Below are 24,113 nucleotides of genomic sequence, written 5' to 3'. Positions count from 1 at the left end.
TCCACTTAAACAATGAGTTGAAATAACTTGATTGCTAGGCGAAAGGCTGATGTTTTTATTGCCCTTGTTTTTTTGACAAAACAGCCTTAACCAAAAAAAGAAGACCCTATTTGAGGAGTTTTACTTAATGAACAAGAATATATCAATCATGGTGAAGAATTTTCATAAAGATACAAGTAACGTTCTTTAGTATGTTGATTAACCAGCATGAATTCACATTTACTGCAATATCAAAACATATTTAGGACAAACTGCAAAATGTAATGATGTAAAAGATATGGAGAGCGATTATGTGGCATCTAACTGGAAAATTCAAAACCCCAGTGGAAATAATAATGCAACTGGGCCGATGGATTTGGGTTGTGAAACATCCTTGTACCGTTTGTGACAAACCCGTCTGTGCTCAATAAGTGCAATGATTAAACAAATGATACTTCATACACATATATCTATTTTACATTCACACGCCCGTAGAAAAGTTTATGTACTATGAGAGAGAGTAAGGGTGACCAAGCAGCTTGTCGAGCCCATTTTAATTTCCCTGGTGTAAAAGAAATATCTTCGTAGTTTCAAAATCACCTTGTTACTAAAATTTGGGTTTCTGGTCTTCCCTGGTGGCGCAGTGGTTGAGAATCTGCCGGCCAATGCAGGGGACATGGGTTCGAGCCCTGGTCTGGGAGGATCCCACATGTCGCAGAGCAACTGGGCCCATGAGCCACAACTACTGAGCCTGCGCGTCTGGAGCCTGTGCTCCGCAACAAGAGAGGCCATGATAGTGAGAGGCCCGTGCACCGCGATGAAGAGTGGTCCCCGCTTGCCGCAACTAGAGAAAGCCCTCGCACAGAAACGAAGACCCAACACAGCCAAAAATAAATACATAAATTTAAAAAAATAAATAAATTTATAAAATTTGGGTTTCTAACAAATGAAAGCCATTAGAATTCAAAGTGGGACGGCTGGTGTGAGATGCCCCAACTGATATCTCTATCTTCATAAATGACAGTCCTTAGGAGAGCTTTATATGGTGCAAAGCCAAAGGGGTACCATGGATGACTATGGATGAGGCATTCAGATTGAAATGAGTCTCACTGTGTTTTCTTTACAAAGGACTCTTGTTTTCAGGCAAAGGTAAATCTCCACACTCCAGTGTCCCTAAAGCAGCTTATGAGTATGCATATCACACAAGCTACTGGAGAGTTCAGGACTGGGCCAAGGGCTGGAAGGTTCTTGCTGGGGTTTCACTGCCTAACACGGCACCCTCCTTAGTCCTCTCATCACCCAGCAGACACTGCTTAATGCTCATTTTTAATGTAATCTCATCTGGTTTCTTTTCATTCAGTTTTTGGTATGCGGGGGCTGGCTTGAGTTTAGACACAGGATCCCTTGAATAAGCAATCTTTATGTAGGCACTCAACTCAGTTCTAACTCTCATAGCTGTTCCTCTTTACCTAGTTTATAATTTTTCAATTTTTTATGAGGGTATAATGGGAAAGATGATCTAGTGACTTGCTAAAGTTTTGAAGTATAAAACTAGAAGTTGTAAAGAAATTCCCTCATCTATCCACCTACCTACCCACACATCCATAAACCCACACATCCGTCCATCCATCCACATATCCATCCACCTACACATCCATCCACACATCCATCCATCCATGAATCCATCCATCCATCCACCCACACATCCATCCATCCATCCACATATCCATCCATCCACCCACACATCCATCCACCTACACATCCATCCACACATCCATTCATCCATCCATCAACACATCCATCCATCCATGAATCCATCCATCCATACACCCACACATCCATCCACCCACACATCCATCCAACCACACATCCATCCATCCACCCACACATCCATCCAAACATCCATCCATCCATGAATCCATCCATCCACCCACCCACACATCCATCTTGCCATCCATCAGTACAAACAACCACCCAGTTATTTACTGTGGGTCCACTCTGCATGACTAACTGGGCTGAAAATGGACATGGGGAGAGCATGAATATATTATGGCAAAACACACACACACACACACCAATGTCCAAAGCTATCTGAATAACAAAAGGACACTGAGAGCTGAAAGCTGTCATGCCAGAACTATGCTGAGGGGTAACATCCCCCAGGAGAGTCAGGCAGGAAGTCCAACATGAACTGATGGACCAACAGGAGATCTCAATGGAACCGCTTAGAACGCACGGAGAGAAAAGTCATGATCTGTTCCCTACACTCTTTGATAAAATGAGAGGTGGGCTCATCCTCTCTCTTAGCTATTGTACCACAGAAGTTCCTTCTTATGGAGGTCACCCTCCAGCATTACTGGGTCCTGTTGGCAGGAATAAGGAATCACAGAATCTCTAACTCACTGCTGGCAGACCAATGATGGGTGTTTAAGATGCTCAGTGATAACCTGCTCTGACATCTTGCCCAATTTGCATTCAGGAGAGCCAGATCTATAATCAAAGTACTTCTTAATTATCTTCGTTTATGTCACTGCATTGAGTCGACATCCATAAAATCTTAAGTTCTAGGTTTACTGAAATTGGTCATGGAAAAATCAAATGTTAAATGATCTTATAATTTATAACGACAGGATCATGAAAGTATATGGTAATTTTTACTACCTTCAGAAGCTTCGCATGGAGAAGCAAGGTATAGGCTGCTTCAGTGTAGTTATCACATTCTTTGTGCAGGTCACAGAGCTTGTACAGATACCTGAGATGATAAAACATAGGTACATCCTTAACGCATCACCAAATAATTTGTGTTGAGAACTGCAATAGCTAAATTCTACCTTCAACAGTAAATCATCTCTATACTTTCTTTTTACAATCTTCACAATGCATAATGCCTTGGAAGCTTCTGGTACACAAAGCACTAAGAAAAACCAACCAGAGTAATACACAATAGATATATTTTTAAAATTTAAGTCCTCTCTTTTCAGGACAAGACTGAAGATGGCACAAGGAGGTGGAATTATACTTCAAGGTTTCTCATTCTTTCTCATCTTTTCCAGAGTTTTCTTCATACAATTGAAATGAGAGTACACAATGTTTGATTGTGATTTCTTATATTTCTATTGAGTCCAAATATACACACACACAAAATCCATAAAAATACAAATCCATAAGAATAAAGAGCTCCAATGATCACAGCGAACGTGATCAAAAGAATTCCTCTGCCATAAAGAAATAAAAGTTGCTTTTCTAATATAAAGCAACCTACATCTTTTTTTTTGTATACACTTCTTTTTTTTTTTAACATCTTTATTGGAGTATAATTGCTTTACAATGGTGTGTTACTTTCTGCCTTATAACGAAGAGAATCAGCTATACATATACATATATCCCCATATTTCTTCCCTCTTGCATCTCCCTCCCTCCCACCACAGCCTACATTTTGGATAAAAGAAACTGATTTGTTATCCTCAAGGTTTATTATATTCACATGGTACTGTTTTTAAAGGACAAAGTTAAAAAGTCTTAGAAATCAAAAGTTAGAAAATCATGTTTTTGTTTACTATTTATACAAATAAATACACTAGAGACTTAACAAAAAAAGAAAGAAAATAATGCTTAATGTAACTATCATTAAACTCTAATGCCATGTGGATTATATAATTATTCTGGTCTCATAAGTGGTAATCTTATTAAATTTTGACACTGGCCCCTAAGAGTGACCAAGAAGGAGAGGGTACCAATCATAGCCCACCACCCTAGAGAAAAAGGCAAGTGAAGGAGAAAAATCCAGAAGAAAATACGAAATTTGAGAATTTGGTACCCAGGTAAGAATAGACTGAAAATTTATAATATTGCCTTATTTCTGATAAAGTTAAGACTGGACTTCTCATTTGATCATATGGCTTACTGTGAAACAATAAAATCTGTGGCAGTGCTTTTTTTCTAAAGGGCCACAAGGGTCGGCCAAGAGGAACAAAAACCCTGTGAGATAATAATTTTCTTCTGAGCTGGCTAAGGATGCCCCCCACCCCAAATCTCCGCATCGGCACGGACAAACTGCACCAGGCCTGATGATACTTCTGGGAGCTCCACCAAATTCAAACTCTAGCCTTCACGATTCCCTACAAGATCAACCCCTGTGGCTATAAAACACTTTTTAGCATGGACTTGACAAACAGCAATTATCATAAACAGGTCGAGGGTGCAGACGAGCCAGATGCTCACATACCTTATATACATTTCTTCTCTTTCAATCTCTTTGTAGAAATTCTGAAAAATCAAACCACAACACTGTTTTAAGAAACCTGTTCTATAAAAGGTGTCACGTACACATTAAAAATCCACAGTTCTTCAACCTGTGTCAAACACAGCCAAATGGACCCAGATCTTTGGATATGAACCATAAATTCACATAAAATGCAAAAACACCTTACACTGCTCTTCATTTTTTTTTTTTTTTGGTTGGGGGGTGGTGATTCTAATGAATAAATTTCCTATCCTTTAAACAGTGTAGTGTGTATATGTTAATCCCAAACTCCTATTTTATCCCTGCCCCCCACTTCCCCTTTGGTAACCATAAGTTTGTTTTCTAAATCTGTGAGTCTATTTCTGTTTTGTAAATAAGTTCATTTGTATCATTTTTTAAGATTTTACATATAAACGACATCACATATCTGTCTTTCTCCATCTGACTTACTTCACTTAGTATGATAATAACTAGGTCCATCCATGTTGCTGCAAATGGCATTATTTCATTCTTTTTTATGGCCGAGTAATATTCCATTGTGTATATATATCTCACATCTAAATAGATAGCCAACAAAAACCTACTGTATAGCACAGGGAACTATACTCAATATCTTGTCATAATCTATAATGGAAAAGAATCTATATATTCAGATATATATAGACCTGAATCACTTTGCTGTATGCCTGAAACTAACACAGCATTGTAAATCAACTCTATTTCAGTAAAACAAAAAGGAAAATAAAAACATGCTTGGCAACAAATTTTTAAAAATTAAAAAATGAAATAAACGCTGTGATGGCTTAAATCTACTTCTGTCATTTGAAAGTCACCTGTTTTCAGTTAAAACAAAGGATTACCCAAAGATACCCAAGGATTACCCAAGATCTTCACCATTCTTAACCATTGTAATCTCATTAGAAGCGAAAAAAAAATTCTGGAATAAGCATCATCAACATGATTGAAAGCATGCTGGGTCTAGCCTCACTTACCAAGAGCCGCAAGAAGGCAACGTGTCATTATAGACCTGATGTCCAACACAGTAGCCACGAGCCACATGTATTCAAATAAAAAGTCAATTTAATTAAAATTGAATGAAGTTAAATATTCACTTCCTCAGCTGCACTTGCCACACACTTCTGAGTGCTCAGTAGCCGTATGGAGCCAGTGCTACTGTCTTGAACAGTGTAGATACAGAGCATCTCCATTACCAAGAAATTTCTATCGGAAAGCGCTGTTCTAGACAGACCTTCCAAACACAGTAAGAAAACTGGTTGCTGCTTAAGAAACACCTCGTGTACGGCATTGATAGAGGAAGGTTAGTTAGCAGATTATCAACAACGGGCTAATTCTACATATTGTAAACTATTTTCAGGATGGGCATAAATATTTCTACAATTACATTTCTTAATGTGAAATCTCTATAAACACTCTAAAACCTTTATCGTTCACGAGGCACCAGAAAGGTGCAGAACAGTCACCTAACAAGGCCTAAGGTATGGAAACACCATTGCCACTTTCAATGTGAAATTTAGCACCTGCACACAATGTTAGAACTCTAGAATGGGGGCCTGAGATTACTAGTGAATAGCACCATCATAAAGGCATGCAATTACCCAAGAAGATGAAACAGCCTGTCTCATTTCATTAGCCAAAGAAAGACACTGCTTCCACAATTGATCTCTCCGAAAAGAAATCATAAACAAATGCAGAGAGTAAGCGGGGCGTGTTTAGAAAGACGCACCGAGATTTTCACATTTTGCAGCACCTGAGATTTGCGTGTCCTCTGGTTCGTGTGCTGTGTCTGGGTAATGAGGATATTTTCAGCTGACGGCTCGGAGCGATGTAACAAAGGGAACCTACATCAAAGGCAGAGGATGAGCCCTTCACTTCCAACTCCCCAGTATTTACACGCTACGATTTCACACCACCCTCTTCTGCACTCCTATTTTTAATCCCTTCCTAAGCTTTTGATCATTCTCTTCTACAATTTCTCAACAGGGATATCATGCGACTTTCCTCCCTCTCTCCGAGATACGGAAGTGTCTCCTATATCCTGCCTGCTCTGCGTTCTGTTCCCTGCCTAGGACTTCAAAAACCTCCCTAGAACTGAAGGAAGTTCATCTCAAATCCCAATTTCTTTATAAAACTTTTTCTTTCTTTATGTAGAAGTTCACACCGCTCGGTGCCCCACTTCTGGGCTCTGCGGGCAGCCTCCCACCCGCCATGGTCCTCTCCGCACCAGGGCTGACATCTGTCCAAGCAACCCTGTTGGGACTAGGTCCCCAATTCCAGTCCAGCGCTATGCGTTGATCTTTCAGAGCGCAAGCATTTTCACTGTATTTCAATTTTGGACTCCTTCATAACTAAGACACATCCTAAGATTTTTAGAATTCTAGTTGGAACCACCCTAATTAGCCTGTAGAGGGGCCATGAAGGACCTAACTTATGTCTGTAAAACAATGATTCTACCAGTCTTGGGTATGAATATGATGATAAGTGCATAGAAGAGCCAGGTGACGCACAACAAATCATGAACCAGTAATTAAAGATTGCATGATTATGAGGTGACGATGAAATTCCACTTAATTACAAATATGCATTTTGCCTAGCGGGAACCATGATCCAGTACACATGCAGACCTGCTTGCAGAGGTACCTCTAAAGGACCAGGCCGCTGGGCAGAATCACAGCCCCTGTCTCTCATTTTTTAATTTTAATTTGTTTTTTAAGTGATAGGGAGAGTAGGACATTAACGAGCCCACACAACTTAGAACGTTCCACTAACTCTATTAAAAAAATAATAATAATGGTGTTGGTTTTAAAGGAAATTTTGCAATGAGCTTACATTTATTTATTGATGAATAAATCTTACGTTCTTTATTTTTTAACCTTAGGATTTCAAGGGGATTTCTGCTTAGTGATCAGTTGAGTACATTTTATATGTTTCTAGATGTATGTTTATACATCCATACTCATCTAGAGATGGAGAGACATATTCACTTCTGTGAAACTCTATTTGTTTCACAAGAAAAGTACCAGGAGAAAAGGTAAAAATGGACCCGGAGGTTAGAAATATATTTATATGATTAAATGTTCTTGGCAGTGAATATTAAGAGACAGAACATCTATCTATAAAAATCCATTTTTGTTTCTCTGTCATCCATAGACCTCTGTTTTTTAAATGAAAGAATTGTGATAGTCTGGGATCCATCTTATCCTCCCCAGGAAACAGTTAAGAATAGAATACTTGACTCTTCATGGAATGATTCAGGATGTTTCAAGTTGAAGGAAGTGAATGATGTCCGATAATCTCAGGATGAGAGAGGAACACACCATTACGTCAGGAACTATCATCTCAGGTGTCCTCACAGGACCTTATTTTTCTGACCCTGATTCTGAGTCTGATTCTGAGTCTGATTCTGACAAAAGGCCCCGTTCAGAGCTTGTCACCATTTCTCCACTAGGTTTTGCATCCTGGTGAGCATGAAAGATCCTGCTTGAAACAAATAGCAGTCAATCATCAAAGCTGGAAACCTAATCAACATAATAATAATTCTTCCTTCTGGACACAAATGGGCCTTTTGGATCCTCCTTAAAGCTCAGAGGGAGCACTAGAAAAGTATGCCCATGGTAGGGAATGTTTTTGAAAAGGTTTCTGTTTCTCTCCTGCAGAAAGACACTGATCTCTATTTCGTGTTAACCACATTGGCATCATCAAAATAAATTCCTACGGACAGACGCAAGAATGAAGGAAGACAACAGAGCAAGAGCCAGGCTCATTCCTGAGCAAACGATCGAGGCCCTTACCTGGGGCAGAGCTCGCTGCCGCCCTAGCACAGTCAGGCTACAGGTGGATGGAGAGGCAAACATAGCCAGTGGGCCAGATCTTGGGGATGGATGCCAGTAACTCCTACAGTGGCCCCCGACCCTTATGATGCACATGCAAACATATTTAGGTGTTTCAAGCTCAATGATTCTTTCCTCAGCCATGTCCAGTCTATGGATAAGTCCAAAGGCATTCTTCATTCTGCAAGTGTCTAGCATTTTCTCTTTGATACTTTCTTAGAACTCCCATCTTTCAGCTTATATTACCTGTTCTTCCATAATGTCTACTGTTTCTATTAGTGCCCTTAGCGTATTTATCATGGTCATTTTAAATGCCCAGTCTGATAATTCTAAAACCTCTAAAGTCATGTCCAAGTCCAGCTCTGATGTCCTGTCTCTTCAAACTGCGCCTTTTTTTCCCTTTAAGACACCTTGTTATTTTATGTTGAAAGTGGCCATGATGTACTGGGTAAAAGGAGTCCAGTACCGGCTCCAGTGTTCGTTTCTGCTCCGGGAGGCTGTGATTCTCCGTATCACAATTTTGGGAGCAGGAGTTTTCCCTGTGGATCGAAGAAGAGTTGTTGATTTTCAGTTTGCCAGTTTTTTCCTTGCGGTGAGGAGAGGAGTAACGACTTCCTAGCTCCTTTTACATACTGGACCAGAAACCAGAAGTCCCCCGTGTTTAGATTTTCAAGGAAAAAAAAAAAAAAAAAACTTGCTCTGGAAATGTTTACCATTGGCCAAAACTGGTTGCCCGGCCCCTGAATGTAGGGCTGAGACTGTGCGAGGTTTCAGCAGCCGGCTCGTCGTGGCAAAGCTCAGATTCGGTGTTGACAATAAAGGAGATGGAAGGTGAAAAATATTCCTTTTTGTTTATCTTTTTAATCCAAACATCTCTGGTGGTTTTCAAGAATGAATGATGTGTCCTGCTCCTCCTGGCACAAAAGTCCGCTCCCATAAGCTCAAAGCGCCTACAAGTCCGTATGAATGGGGGAAGTCACGGCAGGGTAACCACCTGCTATCCAACAACCAGGTGGTGATGAGGACAACCCAGAGAAGTAAAGAGAAGAAACCAGGCACAGTGTTTGCTTGCGTTCCTGCATTGGGACAGGCGAGGGAAATTGAGGAAAACACTACCAGGGCCAGGAGTCTGCTTGTCTAGCTTCTAGGAAGCAGCAGAGGGGGAAGACGCAGAGAGATGCAGAGAGCGCTGGAGCCAGATGTGGTGGTCACGTGGCTCCTGAGAGCCACGAGGCCAACCAGCCATGCCCTGCAGCTGAGCTTGTCGTAAAGCTTCCTAGAAGTTCATCGCCCTGAAGCATTCCCTGATGCACCACAACTACGTCAAAAACTGATGTCCACAGAACCTGACCATGTCACAGTGACAGCAGCTGTGCAAGACGCCAGTGGATGGCGGTGGTCAAGTTCACCCAAGCCATCATGTGGCCACGCACGAGTTTCTCATGGCTGCCGTAACAAATTACCACAATCTCGGGGACTTAAAACAATAGCTCTGCATTCTCTTTCAGTTTTGGAGGCCTGAGTCTGAAATCCAGGTGGCAGCGGGGCCACATGCCCTCTGAAGGGACTAGGGGAGCTTCCTTCCTGCCCCTTCCAGCTTCCGGTGGCTCCAGCTGTTCCTTGGCTTGTGGCCACGTCACTCCCATCTCTGCCCCTCTCTTCACGAGGTCTTCTGCTCTGGGTCTCTGTCTTCTCCTTTTCTGTCTCTTATAAAAATACTTGTCATTGGATTTAGGGCCCACCTGGGTAATCCGGGACGGTCTCATCTCAAGATCTTTGACTTAATTACATCTGCTAGGAGCGTTTTTTTTCCAAACAAGGTCACGTTCACAGGTTCTGAAGATTAGGATGTGGACCTATATTCCGGAGGCCACCATTCGACACACTACAGGACATGTTTACAGTCTCCTAGTAATGAAACACTTAGGCTCTGTCAACCGTAAGGGTGCTCCCCTGATTACAAAATAAGGTGGCTCATCATTCTGAACCAGGGGAAGAACAGTGTGAAAACACCCAGAAGGAAGATGATCGCTGACGTGCTTAAAGCAGATATGCAAACAGTTCTTCGTTCCTCCTTCCCTCCCACAGCCAAGGAAACAGGCAAAGCATGCTGTGTCCTGCTCTGCAAAGCTCTGTGGCCAGCTTTCACAAGGCTTTGAACTTCTGGTTCAATCTCCGGCTTCCTGGGAAGACCGGATATTTAACTTTTCACTCACCAGCACGTTGACAGTGCAGCTCATGCGATTTTCTTTGTTCTCATCATGCATGATGGTTCTGTAATCCAAAAGTCTTTCCATCAGGTGCACGACGAGCTTTACAAAAGTTTCTCCCGTTTTGGCGAGGTATTTGTGCTTCCTGCAGTGCTCTAAGAGACTGAAAAATAATTACACACACCTTGTTAATCACACTCAGCAAAAGAAACGTGACTGAGGTGCAATTTAAAATATTTTCCATTATTAACACTTTTTAATTATCTCTGGGCTACAAAGTTCATTGTCGTCTAATTACAGTCTCTCTGTCTCTATTCTGACATAAATCCCACTGTTAATCAACACTTACATTTTATCAAATAACACTTTGTACTGCTCATCGCCTCTACCTCCTTCCACTTCATGATCCAGCTTGGTGATGATCTCATTTTCAAACTATAATTAAACAGAGAAAGCGTAAATAATCAGCATGGTGGATATTTCATTTCGTGACTTGAGCGTCAATAATACATAAATCGCCGACAGATCATCATCGGAGAGTTGCCCTACACCTTTGAAGCCTGATTTCATTTAAGAGTTGTCCTTCCCGGGGCTTCCCTGGTGGCGCAGTGGTTGAGAATCTGCCTGCCAATGCAGGGGTCACGGGTTCGAGCCCTGGTCCGGGAAGATCCCACATGCTGCGGAGCAACTGGGCCCGTGAGCCACAACTACTGAGCCTGCGCGTCTGGAGCCTGTGCTCCGCAACAAGAGAGGCCGCGATGGTGAGAGGCCCGCGCACCGCGATGAAGAGTGGCCCCCGCTTGCCGCAACTGGGGGAAGCCCTCATATAGAAATGAAGACCCAACACAGCCAAAAATAAATAAATAAATTTAAAGTCCAAATTTAAAAAAAAAAAGAGTAAATGCTGAAATAATGAATGATGAGGATTGAATTAAAAAAAAAAAAAAAAAAAGAGTTGTCCTTCCCAAACTTCTGGGGGTTTCTGATGAGCCCCTGTCACAGGGGGAATCTTTCATTTTCCTTCCCTGGTTAATGAGGCCCTGATGCATATTCTGATCACAGGAGCAAGAGCCAGAGAAAGACAGACAAAGAAACTATAGGGAAGAAAAATCAAGGAGCAACATGAAAAAACATCCCAAACTTCATCTTTATGAACAAGTAACAGTTAAAATAGCTCCTTGGTTCTTGGAAAAGAACAGATGCTGTGTCACTTGCCCGCAGAGTTCTCTGCAATCTGAAAACAGGCAAAGGGCCACTTCCCTGCCATTCCTTGATGGATCCTAGTGAAATACCTCACTCTGGGTGAAAAACAGAATAAAAAACAAGAGGGGCAATGCCTTTCAGACAGACCAGCAGACACCTCAAAAAGGTCCATCCCAGGCCTTTCCTTGAATTCCCCAAAGCTTCTGATTGGATTTCCAGAATATCGTGGTGCGAAAGGGTACTCACAACTGATGGTCTCTCTGTCTCATGCTTTCAGGAAAACTCTAAATTCTGGAGAAGAGCGACTCTCTAAAATGTTTTCACAGAGGTCATGGACCCCATGGCCGATCAGGCTGGAAATAACTACCTCAATAATGATGGACATGCATCCCCATCCTCGCTGCCCAGTCCCCCATCCCTGGCAAAATTCAGAGCCACCTCAGTACTGGGACTCTGGCCAGGTGAATGCCCCTGTTGCAAGGGGGTCCTGCAGTTACTCATGGATGTGGGCCAGGTAGGAAGAAGGGGCTGCAAGAGCTTTAGCTCCCTAGAGATGGTGGCACCCACGCTGAACTGAAAGAAGATGGGCAAAGGAGGAATTGAAGGAAACAACAGCTGAATTCAGGGTTCACAAAGCAAGCAGACCATGGCATGTATGCAAGGGTCTCTGGGATCCCTTTTTTTTAAAACATTTTATTGATGTATAGTTGATTTACAATGTTGTGTTAATTTCTGCTGTACAGCAAAGTGACTCAGTTATACATATATATATATTCTTTTTCATATTCTTTTCCATGATGGTTTATCACAGGATATTGAATATATAGTTCCCTGTACTATACAGTAGGACCTTTTCGTTTATCCATTCTCTATATAATAGTTTGCGTCTGCTAATCCCACACTCCCAATCCTTCCCTCCCCGACCCCTCTCAAGTCTGTTCTCTATGTCTGTGAGTCTGTTTCTGTTTCGTAGATAGGTTCATTTGTGTCACAATTTAGATTCCACATATAAGCGATATTAGATGGTATTTGTCTTTCTCTTTCTGACTTATTTCACTTTGTATGATCATCTCTAGTGGGATCCCTGTGAAATATATGCTCAGATGTTGCTTCCCCAGGCAACTATTACTCGGATCCCATAAGAATTTAAGCTGCGCGAGAGAAAGAATTTTCTTCTCTCTTGGTCACTGCTGTATTCCCAATCCCTAGGACAGCACCTGACACGCATACTCTAATGGGATGAATGTGCCATGTGCACATAAATTATTGGATAGAGTTGGTGTTACACTGAAGCTGGGGAGGGCTGAATAGGGTCCCAAAGGAGTCGGCCAGTAGGTTGCTAATACACAACCTGCTCTCTTGGCCACACAAGCCAAGTGGTGAACACATTCACCGAAGTGCTTGTAACAGGTCCATCAGGCACCGTCTACTGCACTGGGGACCCAGGGCACAGCTGCTGCAGTGTCACCTGGTTGTGGACCCTGGGAAGCAGAAGGCAAGGGGGCTGGTGAGACCCAAGGAGGGGTCTCAGAGCGTGACCTTGATCGGGGCACGCTGCCTGAAGCCACAATTTCATCACGCTACAGATGAAACAAAGGCTTAAAACAGGACTGGAGAGAAGTACTGATTCTTGCTTGACATCAAGGACTCAGCAACATCACAAAAACTAGGACTTCAGTGAATCCCTGCAATTCTCTGCTCCGTTGCCTCTTCCCCCAAATAAACACCCTCTTTGATTCTGTTGGGCTTAAGCAGTTCAGGGATTTTAGGAACAGAGGAACAAGCATAGTTCTACTGAAGAAGAAAGCATGAGTTGCTTTCTTTTTGTTCACCTGAGATCTCATGATAAGGACTTTTACTATATAATAACAACCTTTGGATACTAACCCGCTATTACTCTGTTCCTTACAGAAGAAAATTCTGCAAAAGGCGGTTCTTCTTGGAAACTAGCACAAGAGAGATGGCTTGCCACTAGACCAAAAGTTGGCAGCCCCATCTTCCGTGATGGGAATGCCAAATATTAAGTGGTGAGTGCTGATTCTTCAGAAGAAATAATCGAGAGACAAAATAAGACTAAATTTAATTAAAACACATGATTCAATTCCACACATGTTTAAGGAGCATACAACAAAGAAGGCTTAGAGAATGAAGAAAAACATACCTTATCCTAACATTGGCAAGCACACACTGGCATTTCAAATTGCTCATCTCTAGTTAATCAGAAGGTATTTGAATTTGGAATCTACTTTCTGGAAATGGCATGTTTTCTCTGGTTCCACATAAACCTCACTGTCACAAACAAGGGCAATAAAGGAAGCTCCAGCTCCTTAAGTATGCTGCTTATCAAATTTTGACTGATGAATTTAATGTTTTCTAAAAAAGAGTGGATGAATGATAAGTAAATCAGAAGAACACAGCTGATTCTAATTTTACTAACCTCTAGTCTAAACTCTGTAATTTGCACAAACACCTGGCAACCCTACTCCATTTATCAGCAAGGATTCAATTCCACAGATCTGCAGCCAGCCTCAAATTCTAGGGCCTTCGTTAATTTTTACAAAATATACTAGAATCAGTTTGCTCCTGTGCTGTGAACTGTTATCATAATCAGAATTAAATGATCCTGTCCAAATAAACTGGAGAAAGTAAGTCTGAGAGAGGAGAGCTGGTTTTATAAAAATTATGCTTATTACCTTACTTGTAAATGCATGCTCTCTGGTGATTTGCAAAAGGATTCTCTATGGTTAGGATAAAATCAGCAAGGGTTTACTGTGTTGTTCAAAAGGTAGCAGAGACTCACTCATGTGATAAGCAAAATCATTATCTTTTCCTCTCTTTTCTGAAACACTAATATGGCTTCGAAAAGATCCACAGGGTGTCCAACTTAAAATATTGAGCAGAGCATCGCTAAGCATCTGATACCAGCAGCCCTCTGAGAATATGAAACATAAGAGGCCACGTATATAGGGCTTTTCAGAAGGTTGCTATTAAGTTGAACACATTGGAGGACGTCTGGGTGGTGGTGGGGGGAGCCATGCTCTCAGGGGTCATGTATTAACATCATCGTTAATTCATTGAACTTAGAAAGAACCACTGCTTTCCCCACTCAGTGCCACTGTGAACCATAGGTTATTGGCTCCAATTTAGGAGATCATGGAGTGAAGGGTCTCAGCAGTGGATAATCCAAAAGCCAGTTCTCCTTGGTTTGGAATGCTTCATTTCTGTTGGGGCTTAGATTTACCATTCTTGCTATAATGCATTTATAAGTGTATAAAAACCAGGCTTGCATTCTCCAGGCATCCAGGGACACATTTACAGAAGAGATCTGGGGTTATGTCAGAGCAAGGGAGGACCAGGATGGAAAGGTTTGCACAAATAACTCACCACATGGGTAAAGCGCTTAGAGGTTACCAAGAGCTGGGAGAAAGCTGAGCTCTAGGACCGCGGTCAGCTTAGTGCATTAGCGAAAGGGTTTCTTTCAAAACCCTTTATTAATAACCCTAAATAATAACCTAAATAACCCTAAATTATTCGCAAATAATCCTGGGTGCAGGCATGCTTCTTTTTATTGCGCTTTGCATTACTGCGTCTTTTACAAATTGAAGGTTTGTGCATTGAGCAAGTCTACTGGTGCCATTTTTCAAACAGCATTTGCTTACTTTGTGTCTCTATGTCATATTTAGGTAATTCTTGCAATATTTCAAACCCTCCAGCAGCCTTTACGGCTCGCTGAAGGCTCAGATGATGGTTAGCATTTTTCAGCAATAAAATATTTTTTTACTTTTTAGCAATGAAGTATTTTTAATTAAGGTATTGCGTTTTTAGACATAATACTATTGCACACTTAAGAGACTACAGTATAGCATAAACAACTTTTATATGCACTGGGAAACCAAAAACTTCATGTGATTCGCTTTATTGAGATTTCCCTTTATCGCGGTGGTCTGGAAGCAAACCTACAATATCTCCTGGGTCTGCCTGTACGGGTGCACTTTGCCCTACTTTCTGTTTTTTAAGAAAAGCTTCTCACAAGGTTCTGGAGGTAGGACCATGGTTTTAGACCACCCTGTAGTATTAGAGAGCTCGGGAAATTAGATTCTCTTTGGTTCTGCACCCCCCGTTGGAATTGTCCAATCCAACAGCACTGCAGAACCATGACTTTCTCTTCAGCATCACTGGAGGGGCTGCGGGGGAGAAAGTCACTGAACTGTGTCTGTGTGGGTCACATGACCAAGAAGAGGGCACTGGCCTGGCACACAGCAGCCTGCTTCTCTGACACCTTTGGGGCTCCGGGCTCACATGTTGACACCCGAAAAGTAACTGATCCCCCCAAATCTATCACTCAGCCTTTAATCCTTGTACTCAGACACACTAATATTTTGATGTATATTGCATTCCTCTTGCTTAACCACTCTGTAAACTTAATTACACACTTAATTAACCTCTGGCACTCCATATCCCACCTTCTAAAATCCCCACATCCTTCTACGTCTAACAAGCGGGCAGCTCAGTGACCTTGAAGCTTTTGTGAAATACTCATGAGCCTAGAGGGCCCAAGCCCCAGACCTGCAGCAGCCTGGCAGGGAAACTGACTGCTACACCTGGCAACACCTCGGACAGGTGTAGCTGTGCCCCACTGCTATACAGCCCAGACCGAGGATTGACTTTAGGGCTGTATTCACTGACAGTGGACTCCAGGAACAAGTTCGCACAGTAAGTCCTGTTGGTTAAAGGAGATTATGGGAGTCTAGGCATCTCTTTGCTGGAGAGCTTTTCTAATAGGATTCAATGTCATCAGAACTCTCAGAGTCCAGGGTGTTATTTTCCATGATCTCTTGGACCACTTTTGGGTCTGGGGTTCAGTGAAATAAAAGCCTAATTCTTGGGCCATATTTCCCCTCTAATCATCCAAAACGACAGAATCAAGTATTATTTTTTAAATGAAAGCAAAAACAAACCAATCAACAAAATCCTAATGAACTGAAGAATAAACAAGATAAGATATAGGGGTATATGGGTAGCTGATTCACTTTGTTATAAAGCAGAAACTAACACACCATTGTAAAGCAATTATACTCCAATAAAGATGTTTAAAAAAAAAAAAGAATATATAAGATAAAATCACCACCAAACTTATTCACATTCATATTACAGTTCACTTTGCCACCAAGTGGCAGAAGCTGCCAGCATCCACTTGGGTTATTCAATTATTTGCTTAAGGTTACCAGCCTGGGTAGTAGGAAGAGATTATTCAAACAGGAACTTGGAAACATTGCAGACACAAAGATTACTCACATTCTAATATTTTTACAACTGAATAGGAATTTCTGGAAGTTGTGGAGCATTTTGCTGACCCTCACGAAGATGACAGAAAATAGCTCCATGATTGAAAATATTACTTTGTTGTGGAGCCTTTTCCATCCCATTCTTACGAATGGTCTAAGAGCCCAAATAGTCATTTGCTGCAATTCTCAGCTGTTAGTTCTGTATTTTCCAAAGACATAACAAATGCATTTCTTTAAAAAGGTGCTACGAGAGAATTTAAAGGTATGCTTTTCTTCTGAAGCAAAATCCAGTGAGGCTAAGACTCAGAATGGTACTCATTTGGGGGCAGGGATCTCAGTGAGATGGGGGAAGCGTTAGTTAAGGCTCGTCTTGTGGTTACATGGCTCAGCTGGTCCACTGGATGATGTAAGAGGCCCTAAGACAAGGGTGCCCCCAAACCTCTCCGTGCTAGCTGGGCAGATCCTGAAATCTTCACACATAAGGTCTCTCCTTTGGAAAAAAACAAAACAACAAAACAAAAAAACCCCCAAGATTTCCCAAGGTCCTCAGTTTCAGGGTAATCACGCTACTCTGGGATCTCTGGGGTTGGGGTGGGGTAGGGTAGGGTGGGGACGGGGGACAGTGGCTGACAGTGAACACACCTGCAGGGATGACTTGAAGATCGGTCGCATGCCGAGGAAAGTGAGAAGAGAACGTATCCACTGGGACTAATGCACTGGAGGGAAGCAAGCTCTGAGAGATACAGCAAGCTCTAAAAAAGCAAGGCTACGTCACATGTTCAAAACACTAAAGTTCTGTAAAGATGAAAAACCTTCATCTTCCCCTACTCCATTAGGTTTGCACATCTGCTATGAAGGTAGAGCCAGTTTAAGCCTTGTTCATATGACTAACAAGGCTGGATAATTGGACTCCACCCTAGGAGCTCCCTGGATGGAGGCGGGGAAGGCTGTGCCCTGCTGTTCTGTGCATGTGCAGCTACACATATTCACCAGCATCAGCGACAAGGAACAGAGGGCATGCCTTGTGCTTCAGGACAGCAGCCACTGGAGGATGAGAGTTGAACCGAGAACAGAAAGGAGTCAGAAAAGATACAGCAAGTCGAGAGACAAATGCTGTGGTCCAGGAGAGCCCTGGGATAGGGGGTGAGGGAAGCAGATGGACACTGGGGATGAGACAGAGGAAGAACGCACAAGTCATTGCAACCCACCACGGAGGCCAAGAGAGCAAGCCAAGGCCAGGCCAGTGGGACTGGACCCGTGAACCCGAATGACAAGGAGCCAGGCAGAAACGGGGATGATGGGGAAGCAGCAGAGCTGGGAAGGATGACGTCACGTGGCATCCACGTGGCCTCCCGTGGGAGGCTGAGATAGGTCAATAGAAAAATTGAGATGTCTCAACGAAAAGGAAATTGATCATTTCGCAATTCACCAGAACACATTAATATGGCAGGGAGATTTTTTTTCACAAGTTTTCGTTTTTCTGCCTTGATTTTTACCTTCGAGGTGTTCTACCACCTGTCTGTGAGGGTACAAGCAGATGACAACACAATGAACAAATGGCCAAGGATTCTTCACCAAAAAACTCGAGCAGCTGTTTACACTTAGCCCGCATGTGGGTTCTTTTTTTGTGGACCTTTGTCTTCATGTTTGTGTTTTTATTTACACATGTCCAAGTGAGGCATGTTTTAGGCTAAGGAAGTTGTTGTGAGTTGGAATTAAATGGGTGTAACTACTTCATGGTACAACTTAAACCATTTGGTTTTCTGGAAAGATGTCTCATGATGTTGGGACAGATTCCGAAGCCACTACTGGGCACAGGGTGTTGAGAATGGAGGCAAAAATGCTGTGACTCTTGTCAACTTTGGGCCATTTACTGACAAACCTGAGAACTCTGTGAACTGGAGAAAATGAAGCACATGCACATAAGACGGTTATAAGACATTTTAAAACTATGGTGAAACAGGAGTGAGACAACGAATGGGAGGATGAGAACAATTCAGAAACCAAACTCTCAATTCCAACGGCCCTTATTTTGACCCAAAGACTCCTTGAAAGAATGACAACTGACATAATGTTTTAAAGGTTTTTGATCTTACATTCCCGGGCTAGTAACATTTATCTATATAAATACATTTTTCTCCTTTACCTGATTCTTTAATTTAATAGCATCTTTCCATAAGGTCCTTCTTTGAGGCTTGATTCATACAAAATTCAAAACATCTGATGCATTTGCAGCCTAGGGAAGAGCATTTTAAATTACAGTTCCTAGTTCTGGTGAGTTGGCAGTGAGACGGGGCCATGATTTCGTGCCGGTGGCAGTAGGGATGGGTCACATCTTATGGCAATAAGATCAATTGGCAGTAATGTCAAAAGTCACAAAAAATAATTTGAATCAGCAATTGCATTTTTGAGACTGTACAACAGGAAAACTTTCAAAAGAAATTCAAGCTACATGCATGATTATGTTCACCGCATATTTATTCATAGTAGTGAGTACAACCTAAATGCCCCACTAAAGGGGATGGATCAGAAAGGATGAGGCCACTCATTCTATGAAAGGTTACACCATCCTCGAAATCATGGTAACTATGCTGCAGTCGAGGATGTCCTTGATATATTGACAAACAAGAAGAACAACGTTCACAAAAAGGGGACAATGTTTACGATGTGACACCACACGTGTACAAAGGCTGACGGTGAATCCGAGAAACCAAACCAAACGAGTTGCTCTTTCAAAATAGTCTAATTTTACAAATAAATAAATGTAAGGAAATCTTCCTCACCCAAAATCCGAGAAACCAAACCAAACGAGTTGCTCTTTCAAAATAGTCTAATTTTACAAATAAATAAATGTAAGGAAATCTTCCTCACCCAAAAGGAAGAAAGAAAAGAAGGAAAGAAGGAAGGAAGGAAGGGTGGGCTTTATGGGTTTGATTTTATATCTTACAACAGCTCTTTCGAATAGATTCTATTTCATACCAATTTTACAGCTCTGAGCTGGAGACATAAAGATGGTCGGTGATCTGCTCAAGACCCAGGTGGTTCCTGACGGAGCAGGGCTTTAGGGTCTACCCAGACTTCAGCGTCTGAATGCCATGCTTGCTCACAGACAGGGCTTCTTTGGGCTTTGTATCTGTCTTTTGTTCTGGGAAATTGTAAAATTGCTCTTCGTGGCTACTAGCTTCATGCAATAATGACAAAGACTGACCAATTAAAGCCTATAAACTATTCAAAGTTTCTGAAACTGGAAAGTACAAAAGTGAGGAAGGAAAACCTACTCTTTAAATATTAGATCTCACTAAAATCATGTTACCTTGATTGATGCAGTTTTGATTTCCATTCACTATAGGAATTTCTCTCTAAATTCCTCAAAAATTTATGTAAAATGCTTAGTACATTAACTCCCCTGAATCACTATAATATTTTAACAGAGGTCGTTTTCAATTTAGAGGACCCCCTATCTCTGGGTTTTTCTCTTGCCTCCTGCAAAGCATCATAACCAAACCATTAGTACACAAAGGAGAAGTCCATTGTATGTGCATGTGTGTGGGCCTGTGTGTACCCACCCGGGAATCCATAAACACCATCCTTATCCAGGGAAGGAGATTTTGTTCCTTCTCACATATCAATTATTCAGATTTTGTCCTTCATGTTGATACAGGATGATTCTAGCACTTTACATACACTTCCTTTATGGAATTTTCAGCAGTTCCATTGCACAGGTAAAAAGACCAAGGCACACACTTAAAATAAAGGCAAAGACTTTACACTTAAAAATAACGTAACTCAGTAAGAAGCAGCCAGTCTGACAGAATACAGAAACAACTGATCAAAAGCGCTAGTGCACATACAAAGGAGGGCCAGAGAGAGAGTTTTACCCAGTTTTAATGTGTCAGTAAATACACTTAAAAGTAAGTAAAAGCTAAAAATGGAGAACGACATTCTCTAAAGACGAGAGTGATCCTCCCTAAGAATGACAGGCTTCTTCCACAAGGAGAGTCTAGGACTTTTCTCTCTTAAGCTGTAGGGAATTATGTTTTCCATATTCAGCATGTGTAACTGGAGAACCACCTATACATCTCAAGGTACCCAGGCTTGTCCCCCTTTTCTCTCCAAGCCACTTACTGCACACCCACATCCTTACCATCTGGAAGCTTCGGGTGGAATGGAATTCACACTGCATCATGTCAAAGAAGATGGGGATGGTGGCTTTGCGAAGCTCTGTCTCAGGAATCAGTGTCATTTCTAATATTGGGCCGACCATTTCTGGAATGAACTTTATCTTGTGTTGACCTTGAATAAAGAAGTGCATTATTCAGAAATGTTTTTAAAAAAGGATTCTGAAATGAGCTTCAACGGACAGAAACAAAACGACACAGATCATTGTGATTTTGAATGCTAGGATCTTGGGAATATGTATCCATTTCTCACCTACAGGCAACAATTTTGAGTGTGTCCAGCCTTTACTATAAGAAGTGAACTGTATTCCAAATAGTGTAAGTGAAGCTGTTAAAAAAAAAAATCTACCCAATATAAGCCCTGCAGTCATGATTTGTCTGTTACCGACGACAAATGCCATTTCACAAACAGACAATTACATCACACACATGGAGGCATAAGCAGCTTACGGGTACCCAATTTTGGAAAGAGCAGGGCTGGGAGACGGGACCCTTGGCATCTCATTTTATAAACAATGAACAAGAGCTGATAAAGTGAAGGGGTTAGGGCAGGTGGTCTCTTGGGCCCTTTCTGTCTGCAACGTCACATGAAAAAGAGTTTACTATTTGGAACCTCTGTAAATAATGTCGAGGGATCTCTATAACATTCCGAGTGACTGATCAGAGAAATCAAAACCAGACCTCAGAATGTGAAGCTGTGAAAATAGAAAGGATTCTGCCTTTTTTGACTTACTATTTGATTGGATAATGCTTATTAAAATCGCTACTTTATTAATCTTATATCCCACCTATCTTGTCCAGATATGATTTTTAAAGCATAAGATTATAATACTCATTATGATTCACAAGGGCAATAGTATGTGCTTAAAAACAACTTTTGAGAAAACTTTTCAAAAGTTGTTTTTAAGCACATACTTCTGCCCCTATGATTAATAATGAATATTATAAAATTAGCTAACACTTACTAAGTACGACTACATGCCAAGCCTCATAGAAAGAGTCTCACTGAATTCTCAACATAATTTTGTGAGACGGCTACCATTCCTCTCCTCTTTTTAAAAAACAGACCGGGGGCTTCCCTGGTGGCGCAGTGGTTGAGAATCCGCCTGCCAATGCAGGGGACACGGGTTCGAGCCCTGGTCTGGGAGGATCCCACATGCCGTGGAGCAACTGGGCCCGTGAGCCACAACTACTGAGCCTGTGCTCTGCAACAAGAGAGGCCGTGATAGTAAGAGGCCCGTGCACCGCGATGAAGAGTGGCCCCCACTTGCCGCAACTAGAGAAAGCCCTCGCACAGAAACGAAGACCCAACACAGCCATAAATAAATAAATAAATAAAATTTAAAAACAGACCGTACTTTATTTTTTAATAGACTTTATTTTTTAGAGCCAAGGTGATCAGAAGGTACAGAGATTTCTCCTATACCCCTGCCCCCATTACGACATCCTCCCCCAGCGGGGGTGCCATTCTGAACCCTGTTTTACGGATGAGGAAACTGCGAATTTCCCCAAACCAGCGTGCTGTTCAGTGGAAATGGTGGAGCAGGATTGGAACCCGGGTCTGTGATTCCGAAGCATCAGCTGTGTCCCCCGTGCCCTGCCCGCTTGTCACGAGATCTTTCCAGGACACTAGGCCTCTCCACCTCTTGGTAATAGAAACGATGCCTGCTGTCCACAGCACTCCCTTACCTGTGTGCTGCCATAATCACCCAGATGCAGAGGACAGCGGCCTGTCATTTTATCTAGCACTACTGGGGTGTCACACTTCTAAACTGGGCGCCCCAGAAAGTAGAGACAGGATTCTTACAGGCTCCAAACCTTTTTATTTATTTTTTTCTTTTCTATTTCAATTATTTTGTTGGAAATCTGGGTATCACACCTTTTGAGGCCTCTGCCTTCGACTCAGACACTGCTAACTCAAAATCTCCACTTTTTTCATTTTTTCGTTTTTTGCTGCCACTTTGCCTCACCCCAGCAGTGGCCTCCACACCCTGCTACATCTAAATTCCTGAGGGCTGGGAGTGATGTGGGTGAACTTCCAGAGAACTTGAAGTGATAAAAGGCCGCCAGAGGGAAGGAGCTGCTGGAAAACTCATTTCTGAAAAAAAAGGGGCGTTGACCTTATGTAAGATGATATGATTAAATTTAGAGGCAGGTCCCATCACGGAAGTGGTCTTTTATAATTCCTGCCTTCTTATCTTTAATTTCAGAAATCCTGATTTATTTTCATTTCACCCCATTACAATTTATATCTTTTTGTTTCCAACATATAATAGAAGAATGCACAAGAATTAAATGCTTGAATGAATTATTTGTGACATTTTGTTATTAACACTCATAATTTATCCAGAGTTAATCAATGTTACTAATATTTTTACACAATCTGGAAATACAATGGATACACTAAATAATTTCATTTTCTTTATAACTCAGCTAATGCAGATTTCTGTAAAGAGAACCATAGCCATTAAACAAATTTGGCTATTATAAATAAAGACCCTTAACAAAATACATAATCCTCATAAGTGGTCTAAATTAAAGTATTCAGAAATTTGTATTGGGTGGACACGTACATAAAATGTAACCTTCAACAAGGAATCTGAATATAATTAAAATCTTATTAACCTTTACTAAATAATACTTTGACTAAGGCCCTAATATAACACGATTCTCATCGCTTCCCCAAGTGCTTAATGATTCTGAAAAGCATGTAAGTGATGCAAAGCATTCTCTTAAAAATGCTATTATATCCAGTCTCTCAGGTGACACGTTTCTTGTATTATGCCTAAAAAATGTCAAAGCCAATGTTTCAGAAAACAGATGCTGGTGACAAAGAGTTCTTCATCAACCACAACTGCAGTGTCACAGAGGGCTCTGTCACTGACAGCCTTTATTGTTCCAGGCTGGGAGGATCGTATAAGGGAGAAACAAGTGGTTGCGAATGCAGGGATTGGAAAAATATGTTCCAAAAACGAAGGTGTCCTTAGCTTTGATTATTACCCCTCCCATTAACACAGGACACGTTGGCTGGGGGCCAGCACTGAGCTTCAGCCACAGTGATATCCCCAGGGTTTAACCTTGGAGAACCAATGGTCCTCAAGGTGGGTAAGCGTTGGATGCAATTCTCCAGTATTCGTCTTTTTTCTTTCTTTCTTTCTTTCTTTTTT

At 41.7% G+C, this 24,113-nt stretch overlaps 1 protein-coding gene across 2 annotated transcripts in view; it reads right to left on the bottom strand.

Moving 5' to 3' along the window:
* Window positions 1-24,113, bottom strand: part of DOCK1 (dedicator of cytokinesis 1) — a 526,335-nt gene that overhangs the window by 65,707 nt on the left and 436,515 nt on the right. For both annotated transcript variants that reach the window (XM_082406605.1, XM_082406606.1), the window contains exons 33-37: window positions 20,913-21,061; window positions 10,630-10,715; window positions 10,287-10,443; window positions 4,205-4,245; window positions 2,641-2,731 (exon numbers count right to left, since the gene is read on the bottom strand). In XM_082406605.1, the coding sequence (XP_082262731.1) occupies window positions 2,641-2,731; window positions 4,205-4,245; window positions 10,287-10,443; window positions 10,630-10,715; window positions 20,913-21,061 (524 nt within the window). The remainder of the gene's footprint in view (window positions 1-2,640; window positions 2,732-4,204; window positions 4,246-10,286; window positions 10,444-10,629; window positions 10,716-20,912; window positions 21,062-24,113) is intronic.

This window comes from Balaenoptera borealis (genome assembly GCF_965194805.1).
Source record: "Balaenoptera borealis genome assembly, chromosome: 10".
Lineage (NCBI taxonomy): Eukaryota > Metazoa > Chordata > Mammalia > Artiodactyla > Balaenopteridae > Balaenoptera > Balaenoptera borealis.
This window is presented reverse-complemented; position numbering and strand designations above follow the sequence as displayed.